This window comes from Urocitellus parryii, chromosome X (genome assembly GCF_045843805.1).
Source record: "Urocitellus parryii isolate mUroPar1 chromosome X, mUroPar1.hap1, whole genome shotgun sequence".
In the NCBI taxonomy this organism is placed as follows: Eukaryota; Metazoa; Chordata; class Mammalia; order Rodentia; family Sciuridae; genus Urocitellus; species Urocitellus parryii.
The window spans coordinates 90,088,932-90,105,723 of NC_135547.1; the positions used below are offsets into that span (position 1 = coordinate 90,088,932).

General features: G+C 42.0%; 1 protein-coding gene across 2 annotated transcripts; it reads left to right on the plus strand.

Moving 5' to 3' along the window:
* The first annotated feature begins 4,879 nt into the window (after positions 1-4,879).
* Rbm3 (RNA binding motif protein 3) lies at positions 4,880-8,472 on the plus strand. Of its 2 annotated transcripts, none has more exons than XM_077793740.1 (7): positions 4,880-5,018; positions 5,577-5,696; positions 5,923-6,029; positions 6,678-6,783; positions 6,884-6,977; positions 7,498-7,580; positions 7,893-8,472. In XM_077793740.1, exons 2-6 carry the CDS (start codon positions 5,594-5,596, stop codon positions 7,553-7,555), a joined length of 468 nt encoding a protein of 155 aa, XP_077649866.1. In that variant the 5' UTR covers positions 4,880-5,018; positions 5,577-5,593; the 3' UTR covers positions 7,556-7,580; positions 7,893-8,472. The 2 variants fall into 2 exon arrangements, with proteins under 2 accessions (XP_077649866.1, XP_077649865.1); XM_077793739.1 differs by having other exon boundaries at positions 4,902-5,018; positions 7,495-7,580.
* Positions 8,473-16,792: the final 8,320 nt, after the last annotated feature.

A 16,792-nucleotide genomic window follows, 5' to 3' on the forward strand; every position in this document is an offset into this window, starting at 1 on the left:
TGGTTTTGTTTCTTCTGGGGGCACTGGGGATTGAACCCAGGGCCTTGTCTTTTCCGTGCTAGGCACTTAGCACTGAGCCATACCAAGCCCTTTTTTTGTGGGGGGAGGGAGTACCAGGGTGCTTAACCACAAAGTTACATCTCCAGCCCTTTTTAAAAATTTTTGGGATAAAAATCTCACTAAGTTGCTTAGGGCCTTGCTAAATTTTTGAGGCTGGCCTCGAACTTGTGATTCTCCTGCCTCAGACTGTTAAGTAGCTGGGGATTACAGGTGTGCACCATCACACCTTGCTAAACAGTGCATTTGAAAAAAAAGGAGCATATATCCTAGAATGCAAACATGATCCAAATTAGAAAATTTGTGAATATAATTTACCACATTATTAACAGAGAAAATCATATGATCATCTCAAAGCAGCAAAGGATTTAATTAGGTTCAATACATCATTATGATATTAAGAAGGAAAAGAACTAGCAAACGAGTACCTCCTTAACTTGATGAAGGTAACACAGCAAAAACTTAGAGCAAAGATGCCTAGTAGAGAAATTTTCTTTTGGGGGGAGCTGGTTTGGGGGAGTGCTGCGGATGGTATCCAGATCTGCCTGCATGATAGACAAGCACTAACACTGAGCCACACTCCATCCCTCTACCATAGAAATTTAAGTGCATTTTCCAGTTAACAAGTGAACAAGGCAAGAATAGTCCTTCTCAATACTCTAATATAAAACTGGTTAATGTGGGGCTGGGATTGTGGCTCAGTGGTAGTGCATTGCCTAGCATGTGTGAGGCACTGGGTTAGATTCTCAGCATCCCATACAAATAAATGAATAAAATAAAGGCCCATCAACATCTAAAAAACTATTTTAAAAAATCATGGTTAATGCTATAAGGAAAGAAAAATAAATTAAGTATAAATTGTAGAAAAAACTGATAAAACTAATTTGCAAATGATATGAGAAAAAGTAATAGAACTAAGGAGAGTTCAATGAGGCCTGCAGATACAAGGTCAACCTACACAAATCAAAAACATTTCTCTACACTAGCAATAAGCAATAAAAAATAAAGTAACTAGGAATGCACTTAACCAATACAAAAGACTTTTATTAAAAAAGAAAAATCTAAAGCTGGGCAAGGTGGCACACAGTTGTAATCCTAGTTACTTGGAAGCCTGAAGCAGGAGGATGACATGCTTGAGGCCAGCCTGGGCAATATAGAGAGACACTGTCTCAAAAAAAAAAAAAGAAAGAAAAGAAAATAAAAAGAAAGAAAGAAAGAAAGAAAGGAAGGAAGGAAGAAAGAAAAAGTTTAAACTGTAATAGAAAGATGATCTGAATACAATGACAAACATACATCTATCTATCTACTTATTTATTTATTTTTAATTTATTATTTTGAGACAGAGTCTTGCTAAGTTCCCTAGGACCTTGCTAAATGGCTGAGGCTGGACTTGAACTTGTCATCCTCCCATATCAACCTCCCAACTTGCTGAAATTACAGGCGGGTGTGCACTACCTCACTCGGCTAAGGAGAGACATGTCGTGCTCTGCTGGGGAGATTTTAGTGACATTTTAGTTATCTGTTGGTTAATAAATTATCCCAAAACTTACTGTTTTAAAAAACAAAAAAATAAACGTGGACTGGGGGGTGTAGCTCATTGAAAGAGTGCTTGTCCAGAACATATGAGGCCCTGGGTTCAATCCCTAATACCACTACCAAAAAAAAAAAAAAAAAGGAAAAAAAAAACGTGCCAGGTGTGCACACCTGTAATCCCAGTGATACAGGAGGCTGAGGATCACTTAGTGAGGCCTTGTCTCTAAATAAAAAATGAAGGGCTGGGGATGTGGCTCAAGCAGTAGCATGCTCGCCTGGCATGTGTGGGGCGCTGGGTTCAATTCTCAGCACCACATAAAGAAAAAATAAAGATGTTCTGTCCATCAAAAATTAAAAGATAAATATTTAAAAATTCTCTCTCTCTTTAAAAAAATAAAAATAAATAAAAATGAAAAGGGTTGAGGATGTATCTCAGGGTCAAGCGCCCCTGGGTTCAATCCCTAGTATCAAAAATGAGTGAGTGAATGAATGAATGAATGAAGTATCTCCCATGGTTTTAGAAAGTCAGGATTCCAGGAGTGGCTTAGGTAGTTCTCTCTCAGAATCTCTCCTGAGATTGCTGACAGAATGAAAGGCAGAACTGTAGTCATTTCAAGCTTGGATCCACTTAGAAGAAGGCCTACTCACATTGCTGTTGGAAAGAGGCCTCAGGTCCTTGCCACCAGAGCCCCTCTATAGGACTGATTAAAATATACCAGCTAATGTCCCATAGAATGAGCAATCTTCCTTGGGGGTTGGGAGCAGGAAGCTGACATTCCTGTTTTTTTTTTTTTTTTTTTAAGAGGGAGAGACAGAATTTTTAAAAAATATTTATTTATTTATTTTTTAGTTCTCGGCAGACACAACATCTTTGTTTGTATGTGGTGCTGAGGATCGAACCCGGCCGCACGCATGCCAGGCGAGCGCGCTACCACTTGAGCCACATCCCCAGCCCCTGAGATTCCTGCTATGGCCTAATTTTTAAAGTGACACACTATCAATTTTGCCTCATTCTATACATTACAATTAAGTCAGGAAATCCAGGCCACACTCAAGGGGAAGAGAATTAGACTCTCTCTCTCTCTCTTTTTTTTTCCAGTACCAGAGATTGAACCCAGGGGTGCTCTAACACTTAGCTACATACCCAGACCTTTTTACTTTTTTGAGACAAGTCTCACTAAGTTGCCCAGGCTCTTCTGGAACTTGCAAACCTCCTGCTTCTCAGCCTCTTGGGTCACTGGGATTACAGACATGTACCACCTCACTTGGTTCCTAGGTGCTAACTCTTGACAGAAGCAGTATCAGCATGTGATACTTAACACCCCAAACAGCTAATATTATTATGATGATACTTGTCCACAAATCTATGCATTCAATGCAATCCCAGTAAAAATTTTATTACTTTTTTTGAGCTACAATAAACTTCCATTAGAAACTTAGAATACTAGCCTAGCATGGTAGAACCAACCTGAAATCTCAACTACTTGAGAGGCTAAGGTAGGAGGATGGCATGTTTGTGGCCAGCCTGGGCAACTTAATGAGAACCTGTCTCATAATAAAATAAAAAAGAATGATGTGTAGCTCAGTGGAAGAGTGCCCTGGGTTCAATCCCCAATGTATCTCATGCACACACACACACACACACATACACACACACACACAAAGAATTTAGAACACCAAATGATCATGGATAGCTAAGACAACCTCCAAAAGTAAGTTAACATGGAGACGTTGCTACATACTAAAGTCCTAATCATTTAAGAAAGAAAATAATGTTGGTTCAAGAGCTGACAACTAGACCAATGGAAGAGAAAAAAACAGCTCAGCAACAGAGTTATATATTTACACATCTTAGCATATGATAGAGATGGACACACACACACACACAGGAGAATTTGACAGATTGCTTAGTAAATGTGATAGCACATCTGGCTCAATGACATGGAAAAAAATAAAACTAGGCATCTCTCATATCTCTCTCTCTTTCCTTCCCTTTATAGTGTTGGGGATTGAATCCAAGGCCTTGCCTATGCTAAGCAAATGCTCTACTATTGTGCTATATCCCCAGCCCTAAAACAGGATCTCTCTCATATCACATACAAGGATTAAAGACCTTAAATCTAAAATTATAAAGTTAATAGAAGAAACTAGGAGAACATCTTTGTGTCCTAGAGGAAGTGAAGGATTTCTTTAAAAGCACAGACCAGGGCTGGCAATGTAGCTCAATGGTAGAGCACCCACAAGCATAAGTGCCTGGGCAAGGAATGGGGTGGAGAAGCACTCATCATCCAAGGAAAATTGATTATATCAATATTAAAGATCTTTATTCAACTAAAGATACCACTGAATAACACAAATGCCATAGGGGGAGAATGATTTTACAATTTTCAACACTTAAAAGGATTAATAATTAGACTATATGAGGAACTCCTGAAATCAATAATAAGAGAAGTAGGGGAATAGGCCCAATAGGTATATGGATAAGTAGCATAGTATGTACTCTGAAGCTTAAGAAATCTAGGCTATGTCGGGGGCAGGCCTCTAGAAGGATGGACACATTAATTGTATGGATAAAGATCAGAGTATCTGTAGGAAAACTAACTCATTCTCCATTGATAGGAACTCAGAAAAAATTCATTCTGTGGATTGGGATTTATACCCCCTTAAGTTAGGAAAAAGCATGTTTTGCAGAAGGCACCTCAGGCAATCTACTGATGAGAAAATCAAGTCGGGCTTAAGTGGGCAGTCAGATAAGGATGAGGGCTGAAGCCAGAGTTGAGAAGGATTAAAACAGGGAGAGGAGTCCCTGACAGGCGGCTAGATGTTGGGCACAGAGAAGAAAATAAAGGGACCAGGGTCAGGCACCCAGAAAATCATCAAGGACCATAAAGTATGATGCTTCAGGGACAGTGGGAGACCAAACATCAAGTTCTTGATGGATATGTGGTCAAAGGTCTTGAAAGTAAATAAGACATTAGAGGACATTAATTACGTTGGCAGAGATCTAGTGCAATAGCGTGGAGGACCTCAGATGCAATGGGGGAAATGACATCAGGGTGGTGAGGATGACGTCATAAACGGAAAGGGATAGAGAGGGAGAAGTTTCACGCGTTTACGGAATGAAGACTGTTCAGTTGGTGGGGGTGGGGTGCTGACATCAGGGTATACCAACTGCACAAAGGTCCCCTTCACTTGCGGAAGCGCGCGGGGTGACTGTTCCCTTTGCTCTGCCGTCCTTTCCTCTCCACCTCCCCCCCAACGCTGGCCTCAGCCAATGAGCACGCACGCCAAAGCGCGCTGGAAGGGCGTTCCGTGACGTGTCCATATACGTCTGCTTTATCAAGCGTCTTCCCGCGCGGCAGCCTCCCTATTCTTCCTGCTCCTCAGAGCTTCCTGTCTCTCCAGCGCTTTTACTTTTCAATTTCCAGGTAAGTAGGGTAGGTTCTGAGGAGAGGCTGCTCCTCACCTCACTTACGTGCGCCATGCCGGCATCTCCGGAGGACCCGAGTGAGGAGATTAGCGGCTGCTTGACACGTAGGCTTGTTTTTTCCTGGGATAGGCGGGTCCCAGGCTCTGAGGTTCAACCTCTTGGTTGGTGGGAGGTTCGCTCTCTGTGTCTTCAATGCCAGGGATACCGGGCGGGACTGGCAGCTTAGGTGTCGGCAGCGGCTGCGTGACAGCCGACTTGCTGTCCCCGTTTTCCCACGTGACCGCCGCCATCTTGTTCTGCGGGCGCGGAGGGAATGCAAGGATGTTCTGGGCCTGCGCAGCAGCACAAAATGACGGGCGTGGCGGCGTAGCATGTAATGGGCATGCGCTCTGGCGGCCCCAAATGTCCGCGCTCAACTATACTTGTAGATTTCCCGCCTTTTTGCCATCCTCTTGTCTATATTCTGTTCTGCCTTTCACTCTTTTTTCTCACTTCTCCAATGTCTTTTACTTCTACCACCTTCACTGTTTTTTTCCACCCCAAACTCTCCCTGCAGGACTCAAATTCACTGCCATGTCTTCTGAAGAAGGGAAGCTGTTCGTGGGAGGACTCAACTTCAATACTGATGAGCAGGCGCTGGAAGACCACTTCAGCAGCTTTGGGCCTATTTCTGAGGGTGAGACGTGGGCCGGATCCACAAAGGGTTGCTGAAAGTATCTCTGGCACCCTTGTGTTTCATGGAAACTTAGAAGAAATGTCAGCACTTCTTCTTTGTTTCTCTAGGATTGAGAACATGGAGAATTGGTGGGGGAATCCATTCTCTTTACCTCCTTTTTCAGGCCAGTGCTCACCACTTACCCTTTTATGTATTGACTGATTTTTGTTTCCTCTCCCATTTTTAGTGGTTGTTGTCAAGGACCGGGAGACTCAGCGATCCCGGGGTTTTGGCTTCATCACCTTCACCAATCCAGAACATGCCTCAGATGCCATGAAAGCAATGAATGGAGAGGTGAGGCCTCCTACCTGCAGAGGGGCCCTGTCCCCATCTGCCACTTTCTCCATTCTTTCTATTTTTCCCTCTGTGTCTGCTAGGGGCAGCGCGGCTATGAAGCCCCGCAGTGCCCACTCACAGGAGCGTGACTGCCTTCTGTTCTAGGGGGTGGAGGGCAGCGGCAGACAGAGCCGGGCTGCCTGGGAGGCGACGACTGGTCCTGCATGAGGCCGAGAAGCCACCTGTGGATGGTTGACCTGCCCTGGGCTTAGGTAGTAGAGTCTGCAGACCTGTGGGCCTGGCCCGGAGAGGACCTCGTGAGTCTTCTGGGATGGACTCTGAAGCCTCAAACCAAGAGAGGTGTCTGTCTAGCCCTAATAGTCGGGCAGCTTAGAGGAGTGGGGAGGAGAACTCAGCCTGAGTTCAGTCAAGATGTAAGTAGTAGCAGGGGGAACACGGTGGATTCAGGTCATTTTGTGGGTTTCTGTAGCTCCTGATGAAGCCATTCTGGTCAGAGGAGCTTGTTCTGGAACATGGCACCCAGAATCTGGTGCCTAACAGGAATTTCTGGGCTCTTTTGCCCACCTGCCCATGCCCATTCTTCCCTCACCACTTCCCTGACTGACTGCCAACCCATCCTCCTTGTGTCTTCCCTCCCACACCTAGTCCCTGGATGGTCGGCAGATCCGGGTGGACCATGCAGGCAAGTCTGCCCGGGGCACCAGAGGGGGTGCCTTTGGGGCCCATGGGCGTGGTCGCAGCTACTCTAGAGGTAAGTGCAGTGGAGTTTGATTATGAGGTGATGGGGAGAGCCACATGTTAGTGACTTAAGTCTGGACAATTGGCATTTAAATATTTTCTGTCTGCCTTAGGTGGTGGGGACCAGGGATATGGGAGTGGCCGGTATGACAGTCGACCTGGAGGTTATGGATATGGATACGGACGGTCCCGAGACTATAGTGGCAGGTGGGTAGCCAGAAGATAAGAATTCACTGCAACTGCTTCTCTCCTGAAGCGTTCAGCAGCGCGGGTAATAAAAACAAGAATGAGGGTTAAGATTGTGGCTCAGCGGTAGAGTGCTTCCCTAGCACATGTGCATTAGGTTTGATCCTCAGCACTATATAAAAATAAAAAAAAATAAATTGTTGCTTCTACCTATAACTTAAAAAATATTTAGAAAACAACCATGATGCATAACTTGGGTTATGTATGATATGTTGATTGTATGATCATATAATTGTAACATGGTCAGTGGTAATACAAAAATGTTGATGGCTTAACCCTTGCATTAACATGTAATGTGACTTTATGTACTGTATAAGTTAATGCCATCAAATTGCCTACTACATGATGTTTGTTGCTTCATATTCTTCTTTGTACACTTTAAGTTTACATTATGGTGCATATTATAAAATGTGAATTTTGGAAAATTATCTGCAGAGTAGAATACATTCCTGTGTAACAATTATATATTTTTTCCCAGAAGCCAGGGTGGCTATGACCGCTACTCAGGAGGAAATTATCGAGACAATTATGACAACTGAGTTGAGGCATGCACACGTTAAGTAGGTGAGGCCTGAATATCTGCACTAAGCAGACCTATGCCCAGCAGACCCTGTTGTGTTCTTCTTACCTTTTCTTTTGGCTAGACTGCTCAGCATTTCTACTGCCCTCACATATCTCACCAAACCAGCCCACTAAACATCATTCTTTGACATCCCTTGCTTCTCAGGTGCATGTCAGGGCTAGTCTACTTGCACGGGGTCTGAAAAGGGATTTCCTGTAATCCTACTCTTTCAGGGATGGAGGAAATAGAGGTGAGAATATTGTCAGCTCATTTTCTTCTGCCATCACAATTCTACTCCTTCTTACTGTTCTCAGATACACAAGGAATAACACTTCTGATCCAGGATCGTCCTTCCAAATCGCTGTATTTATAAAGATTTTTGGAGCTGCGCTGAAACATCTGTTTTAGTACATCAACTTCTATTTTTCAATTGAGCTCCCAAGGTAGCTTGTTAAAAGACCTTTTAAAAAGCTCCATGTAAAATTTTTTTCTCATTTAAAGACAAATTATAGCACATTTGTTAGTCCCCCAGGTATTTTTCTTTTTACCAAGTTTTTAGTTTGGGCTCTCGGGATCATTGCTTCTGGCAAAAGGAAAAGTTTAGCCAGACTAATTTTTTTTTTAAAGCTAAAGTTGGGGCATTTTTAAAACTTGTACACAATGTTTATCATGACTAGAAAGCAATTTCTAAATGTACCTATAAACAATCTGTGTCAAGAACATGATAAATTTTTCTTAAAATTCAAGATCACCATCCTGATTATACAGACAAGCCTCTTTAAAATGTTTGTGAATGTCATTTTTTTTTAATGCTGGAAGAAAAAATATTCTGTTGTGTCTCTTGTAGTGTTTAGGATATTCTTCACAGAACTGATTAAAAATATGAAACCTGTACACAAATTGATATTGATAATGTTTATTTCTTACTCGACCCAGTTTGGAGATTAAAAAAATGGAGGCAGGTCAGGTGGAGGGGTCTTGGAGAAAATTTGGTTTAGAGTGGGGTGGGCACAGACTGCCAAAAGAGTAGAAGATAGCAAAATTTAGTCAAGTTTGGAGTTGGTTTTGGGATACATTAAGGCATGAGGTGTGGACAATAACAGGTAAAATCCCCTTCTGAAAGGAATTAGGTTTCCTTAGGTGGATTCTTGGTGCCAAAATTTAATCAGAATTTTCTTAGGTTTGACTCTGACTTCTGAGTGGGTACCCTTCTCACAATGTTGTTCTGAGGATGTACACACCTAATCTCAAGACATGAACTCTAAAGATGCCAGTTTTTCCTCTGAAATGGTGGGGGTTATGGGAGGTGAAAGAAACCTGATTTGAAAACTGTCTTGAGAGCTTTGAATGGATTCATATTCCATGATTAAAACGTGGACTTTTCTACTCCCCAGGTAATTTGACCTTTGGAGAGTCATTTAGTGCCTTTTCCTCGTGGGCATTTTACATTTTCTGTGGAGGGTTATAAAGACAGAACAGTGGAAGCTCTTTTGCATGGATTCTGTCTGGTGTTGTGTCTGGGTGTAAGGTGGTAATGGCCCTTCTTAGTCTGATTTTGTATCTAGCTGGCTTTGATTCCTTGCTTCTCCCCCTCCCTTTAGTTGTGATTCTAGTAACTGTATTAAGGTCCCATGGGTTCTATTCCTTCATTGGTTTGTGTTTAGAACAGAATAATTGGTTATACCCATGGCTTACATTCAACCAGTATTGAGCCAGATACCATGAGATTATGCTTTCCTGGGCATTAGTTAAACTAAGCTTCCTTCCCTCATTAATAGGATGTAGAGACTTGTGTTAGTCGCAGTCCTAGAGGCCTACTTCCTGGGTCTCCCAGCTAGTAGGGATAGACCCAAGGACCCTTTTCCTCCTACCCAAATGGTCATGAATTTGCTTTGTCAGGTGGATGGAGACTCAGGAACTTCTGTCTCACCTATTGAGCCAGGCCCAGGTTAGGGGCATTATGGCTAACCCCCCCACCAGGTTGGTACTTGGTCTAAGGAGGCATTCTATGATGGACATCTGTGGGGAGCTAATGTGATGGGAGAGACAGGAAGACAACCCTTAACTTTCTTGTAGGCCAGGGTGGGAGAAAACTTTGTTCCCTACCTCAGGAGGGAAAATTTGCCTCTTATCCCCATTGTCACCCGAGGTAGGAACCTGTAATCAGTCAAAATATTCCTGCAACAAAATGATTTCCTCTGTGGGATTAAAAAGACCACAAATAGCCTCATAGATCAGAATTAATAGCTGTCAACCTGTTCTTTCTGAATATCAGGAGATTATTATGGTAATTCAGCTGTGGGAGGCCCAAGGCCCACAGCAGTTTTCTATTACCACAGTCCCTAATAAAATTCCAGAGTTGAGGTTCAAAGCACCACACTCTTGGTTTTTGAAATTGAAGCCAAGTCTTTGTACACGACAAGCATGTACCCTACCACTGACACTCCTGTCTTCAAATAGCTAATGTTATAGGCCCCTTCTTAGTCTCCTGTTTTGATTTGGCCAAGAACCCACGGAAACTAGAAATTCCCACTCAAAGGTTCTCAAGGTTCGCAAAGACTTTAGTCCCTGGATCTTGCCTCTTAAAAAACCTTGGTGGGCTGGGGATATGGCTCAAGCGGTAGCGTGCTTGTCTGGCATGAGTGCGGCCCGGGTTCGATCCTCAGCACCACATACAAACAACGATGTTGTGTCCACCAATAACTAAAAAATAAATATTAAAAATTCTCTATCACTCTCTCTAAAAAGAAAAAAAAATCTTAAAAAAAAAAAAAAAAAACCTTGGTGCAGGACTGAGATTGTGGCTCAGTGGTAGAGCCCTTGCCTAGCACATGTCGGGCACTGGGTTCCATCTCAAGCACCACATAAAGTCTAAAAATAATAGGTACTGGGGATTGAATATAGGAGCACTGTACCACTGACTACCACTGTTTTAAACACTGCCTTCCTCTAAGATCTTTTGAAGATCTAGAATAATCACAATGGCTTTCAATTTCAAAGCCCTGTCTCCCCACCCTATTTTGATAGAAATCATTGTTTTCAGACCCTACCTTGCACCTTAATTTCTCCTCTGCTCTCTGCTTCCGTTTCAACATCCACAAAATGAAAATACTAGTCCCCATTTCGCAAATTAGTTACTGGATCAGATGTACAATGTTTATAATAGACTAGGTCTCTGATATTGCCCCTTTATTTTGGTCCACATTCTGGGATTAGGTAATATGGAAACAAACAGCTGTTTATAGAAGTTTTGGTGAATAGTCAAGGTATGTACGGTATGTATAAACATTTGTAACCAGTGTTTTGCCACTCATTCCTGCTTATCAAGATACCCGCCACTGCTGGCCCAGCTACATTTCTTTCCTCAACTAACAACCACTAGGGCACAAAGATCTGAGTCAGGTGTAGTGGCTCATGCTGGGATTACAACCAGGTTGAGGCAGGAGGATCATGAGTCCAAAGCCAGCCTCACCAGAAGCAAGGCACTGAGCAACTCAGACCTTGTCTCTAAATAAAATACAAAATAGGGCTGTGGATGTGGCTCAGTGGTCAAGTGCCCCTGAGTTCTATACCTGGCAAAACCCCCCAACCCTGCCCCCCCCCCCCCAAAAAAAAAAAAACCTGAACTACTGTTTTCAAAAAAAAATGTTTTGGTACTGGGGATTTAGTGCAGGTATGCCTTTACCACTGAGCTGCCTTTGAATTTGCGATACACCTGCCTCAGCCTTCTAAGCCACTGAGATTATAGGTATGTGCCACTCCACCCAGCTCAGGTAAAATAAGTTGTGAAAAACTTCAGGTAATTAACACCCAATTTTTTTCTTGCCACCAAATTTGAAAATTGCAAAGTAACTCAGTGAGACCCTGTCCCAATACAAAAAAGGGCTGGGGATGTGGTTCAGTGGTTAAGTGCCTCTGAGTTTTTTTTTTTTGTTTTTTTTTTTTGAGAAAGAATTTTAATATTTATTTTTTAGTTATTTATTGGCGGACACAACATCTTTGTTTGTATGTGGTGCTGAGGATCGAACCCGGGCCGCATGCATGCCAGGTGAGCGCGCTACAGCTTGAGCCACATCCCCAGCCCCATGCCTCTGAGTTTAATCCCCAGTAAGCCCCTCCCCAAAGTAGGTATTTTTAAATGTTTTTTTTAATTGAACACAATACCTTTTTTATTATTATGTGGTGCTGAGGATCGAATCCACTGCCTCCCATGTGCAAGGCGAGCGCTGTACTGCTGAGCCACAACCTTAGCCCCCATAGTAACTATATTTGAGTCTTACTGAAGAAATACTAGTGTGTGGTTATCTTATGACAGATGGGTTTTTTTAAGAGGATTTTAAAAATATTTTTAGTTTTTGGTGGATACAACATCTTTTATTTTTATGTGGTGCTAGCTGAGGATCGAACCCAGTGCCCTGTGCATGCCAGGTGAGCATGCTACCGCTTGAGCCACATCCCCAGCCCCCAGATGGTTCTTAATATATGGTGTATGCACAAAGTTAAGGCTTCTATGTTAAACAACTTAGGACATTATGAATAAATATTTCTAGTGAGCTGTTGAGGTTTTCTTTTTGTTTGGTGTTGGAAATTGAACCCAATGCTAAGCAAGAGATTACTACCACTGCGATACACCCTAAAGCTCCCAGTTTTTAAATACTTTTGTCCTTTTATTCATACTGAAGGCTGGAAAATAAGAATATAAGTCTGTTACGTTATGAAGTATAAGTTTAAGCAGGCAGGTACTACCTTGAGAAACCACATGGTAATGAAAGTGGAATAGGAGAAGGGTTAGTCAAAGGTGTGATGAAATCTTTTGAAGTTCATGGGGTCTGATTGCCTAGAATACTTGTCTATCCCCTGATGAAAGTAGAAATTTGTGCCAGGTGCTTCCAGAGGCTGAGGCAGGAGGATCAAGAGTTCAAAACCAGCCTCAGCAACTCAGTGAGACCCTGTCTCTATATAAAATTAAAAAGGGCTGGGGATGTGGCTCAGTGGTTAATTACCTCTGGGTTTAATTTCTGGTAACAACAACAAAAAAAGTAGGAATTTGCCACTTTAAAGATCATGTAGTGTGTGTGTTGTTTTTTTCTAGTTTGTCTCCTATGAGGTTTAACTGTGCTTAATTGAGAAATCAGGTTCACCTACTAATAACCCAACAACTCTCCCTTTTTCCTGGGTAGTAATAGAGAGATGGAAACATTTTAAAATTGCAACTGTCAATATTCACATTTTAAGAACAGTAAACATCTCAAATTTAATGTTCTACAAATTGGTGTTTTTTCTTTTTTTTGCAGGGGGTTGTAATGGGGATTGAAGTGAGGGGCACTCGACCACCATGCCACATCTCCAGCTCTATTGTGTATTTTAGAGATAGGGTCTCACTGAGTTGCTTTGCACCTTGCTTTTGCCAAGGAGGCTGGCTTTGAACTCTCCATGCTCCTGCCTCAGCCTCCCAAGCTGCTGGGATTACAGGCATGTGCTACTAGGTCTGGCAAGTTGGTTCTTTACTATTATTCACAGCAGCTTTTTTTGGGGGGGGGGCAGTATTGGGGATGGACTCCAGGTCCTTGCTCATGCTAGTCCAGTGTTCTACCACTGAGCTACATTCCCAACTCATTAAATTTTGAGACAAGATATTGCCAAATTGCCCGGGCTACCATCAAACTGAGTCTTCAGAGTACTGGGATTAGAGTGCCACCATGCCTAATGAAGATTTCATTTTTAAACTCTTATGCATGAATTTGATATGATTACCATCAAGCTAATTACCACATCCATCCATGAGTTTGTGTGTGTCTGAGAATACTTGTGATCTGTGCACTTTTTTCTTTTTTTGAATACTTTTAGTTGTAAATGGCACAATACTTTTATTATACTCATGTGGTGCTGAGGATCAAACCCAGTAACTCACACACATGCTAGGTAAGTGCTCTACCACTGCACTACATACCCAGCCATATTATTTTTATTCCTTATTTTGAGGCAGCGTCTTCAGATTACCAAGGCTGGCCTCAAACTATTGCCTCAGCCTCCCAAGTCTGGAATTACTTCTTGCACCACTGTACCTGGGTGGTCTTTGTTTTTATGCCACTATCGTATGTGTTTTGATTACTAGACCTCTAACTTTGGTCATTCTCATGTTCACTTTGCCTATTTTAGGTTTGTGGATCCATTTGAATTTTCAGGTTGTTTACCATTTCTGTAAAAATACCATTGATTTTTTTTTTTCAGTGTTGCAAATTGAACCCAGGGCTTCCCACGTGCCCAACAAGTACTCTACCACTGAGCTACATCCCCAGTCCATTTCTTTTATAGTATTGGAGATTAAACCCAGGCCTCACATATCCTGGGCAAGTGCTCTATCACTGTACTACATCCCCATCCCTTTTTTATTTTTGAGACAGGGCCTCACTAAGTTGCTTTAGGGTCTTGCTAAATTGCTGAGGCTGGCCTTGAACTTGTGACCTCAACCTCCTGAACACTGAGATTAGAGGCGTGCACCATAGCTCCTGGCTAATTTTTTTTTTTTGGTCTGAGGATTGAACTCAGGAGCACTTAACCACTAAGCAACATCCCCACCCCGATTTTGTGTTGACAGGGTCTCATTGAGTTGCTTTAGTGTCTCATTTTTGCTGAGACTGGCTTTGAACTTGAGATCCTCCTGCCTCAGTTTCCCAAGCTGCTGGGACTACAGGTGTGTACCACCATGCCAGGCCACCCACCTATATTTTGAGACAGTCTTCACTAATTTCCTGTGGTTGGCCTCAAGTTTAACATTTGACCTGCCTTAGCCTCCAGAGTTGCTGGGATTATAGGCCTGTACCACCATGCCCAGCTGCCATTGAGTTTTTTTTTTTTTTAATTTGTAGATGGACACAATGCCTTTATTTATTTATTTTTATGTGGAGCTGAGGATTGAACCCAGTGCCTCATGCATGAGGGGCAAGAGTTCTACCACTGAGCTACAACCCCAGCCCCCATTTTTTCTTTTTTTTAGAGAGAGAGAGAGAGAGAATTTTTTTTTTTAATATTTATTTTTTAGTTTTCAGTGGACACATCTTTGTTTGTGGTGCTGAGGATCGAACCCGGGCCGCACGCTTGCCAGGCGAGCGCGCTACTGCTTGAGCCACATCCCCAGCCCTGCCATTGAGTTTTTGATACAGACTGCTTTGGGTGCTTATGGATGCTTGAAAAATATAAAATCTAATTTTAATGCATGGATGTGGAATGTCTTTTCATTTATTTGTATCTCCTTTAATTCATCAGTATTATGTAGTTTTGTGTGTAAGTATTTCACTCCTTGGTAGAGTTCTTTTAATTTTTTTCCTCCTAGTTGTTGATAGATCCTTATTTCATTTATTTATGTGCGGTACTGAGAATTGAACCCAGTGCCTCATACATGCCAGGCAGGTGTACTACCGCTCAGCTCCAGCCCCCGGAAGAGTTTTTTTTAAGTGCTATTGTAAAGGTATTATTTGTTTGTTTTGTTTCATTTTGTTGTTGGTGTTGGGGTTAGAACTCAGGGCCTTGCACATGCTGAATACCCACTTTGCAATGGAGTTTTACCCCAAACCTGTAATTATTTTCTTAATTTCCAGATAATTTGTTGTTAGTGTATAGGAACAAAGCTTTTTTTAAATTTTAAATTTTTTTTTGTACTGGGGATTGACCCCAGGGGTGTTTTACCACTGAGATACATCTCTAGCCCTTTTGTTTTTATTTTGTGACAGGATCTTGCTATGTTGCTTAGGGCATTACTGAGGTTGTTGAGGCTGGCTTTGAACTTGTGATCCTGCTGGGATTACAGGTGTGTAAGGCTTTTGTATTTTGTTCATCTTTTTTGGGGAAAAAAAACAATTCTTAATTTCATTGATCGTTTTATTTTTCTCAACTCATTTATTTCTGCTCTAATTTGGGCAATTCCAAATTCTGCTAACTTTGTGTTTTAGTTTTTCTAGTTTCTTGACATGTAAAGTTAGCTCGCTATTTGAGATCTTTTCTTTTTCAGTACTTGGGATTCAACCTTGGCTTTGTGCACACTGGCCAAGTATTCTACCACAAAGCTACACACCCAGCCCTTTTTACTTTTATATATTTTTGCTGTACTAGGTATTCAACCCAGTGCCTTACATGTGCTAGGCAAGCATTCTACCACTCAGGTACATCTTTGCAGAGCAGAGAATTTGCAGTCTCTTTTTAACTTTATGACAGCAAATATGTAGTAAGTACTTTTTTTTAGTTGTTGATGGACACGATACATTTATTTATTTTTATGTGGTGCCGAGGATCAAACCCAGTGCCTCATGTGCCAGGAAGTACTCTACCACTGAGCCACAACTCTAGCCCCAAGTATATTTTTCTTCATTGGAATCCATTCTACCCATATGACCAGGTAAGTGAAAGAAAAGCTTAATGTGAAATAATCTGATGTTTCCTGGTTGACTGTATTTTAACAGACAGCTGGCCCCAAGATTCTAAAGTGATTGTGGAGTTTGCAGTTTGAACAAGTGCTTCAGCCTGGCAACTTAGCAAGACTGTTTCTCAAAATTTAAAAAGAGCTGGGGATGTAGCCCAGTGGTAGACTCCTTGCCTAGCTTGTATGAGGCTGTTTTCAATCCCCAGTACACAAGAAAAGGGACTGGTGTTGTGGCTTAGCGATACAGTGCTTGGGTAGCATGTGTGAGGCATTGGGTTCAATTCTTGGCACCACATATAAATAAATAAATAGTGTATATTCATAGTTGTTGAGTGGGATGACAACAAGTATGTGAAAGTTCGTGAAACCAGTACTATCTTTTGGTATATAAATTAGAAATTTTCTGTATTGAAAGGTTGAACTATCACGAGTATGATTTGTGTAACTTGCAAATTGGTGTGGGAGGTGTCTGGTGTTTTCCTGGTCTACTCTGTTCCCCAAAGCCCTCTTCATAGTTATAGGCATTTCTATTGGAAGAGCCTCAAGAAATCCTGTTTGAGGGTTGGTGTTGTGGTTCAGTGGTAGAGCGCTCACCTAACACACGTGAGGCACTGGGTTTGATCCTCAGCACCACATAAAAATGAAATAAAGATACTGTGCGCCCATCTGCAACTAAAAAATATTAAAAATAAAAGAAACCTTGTTTGATAAATGCCAGCTTTTATTTCTTGCCATCTGACATTTATTAAGTTGATGTTTTTCAGATATCAGCCCTAGAACCCCATCCCCAGTCAAGCT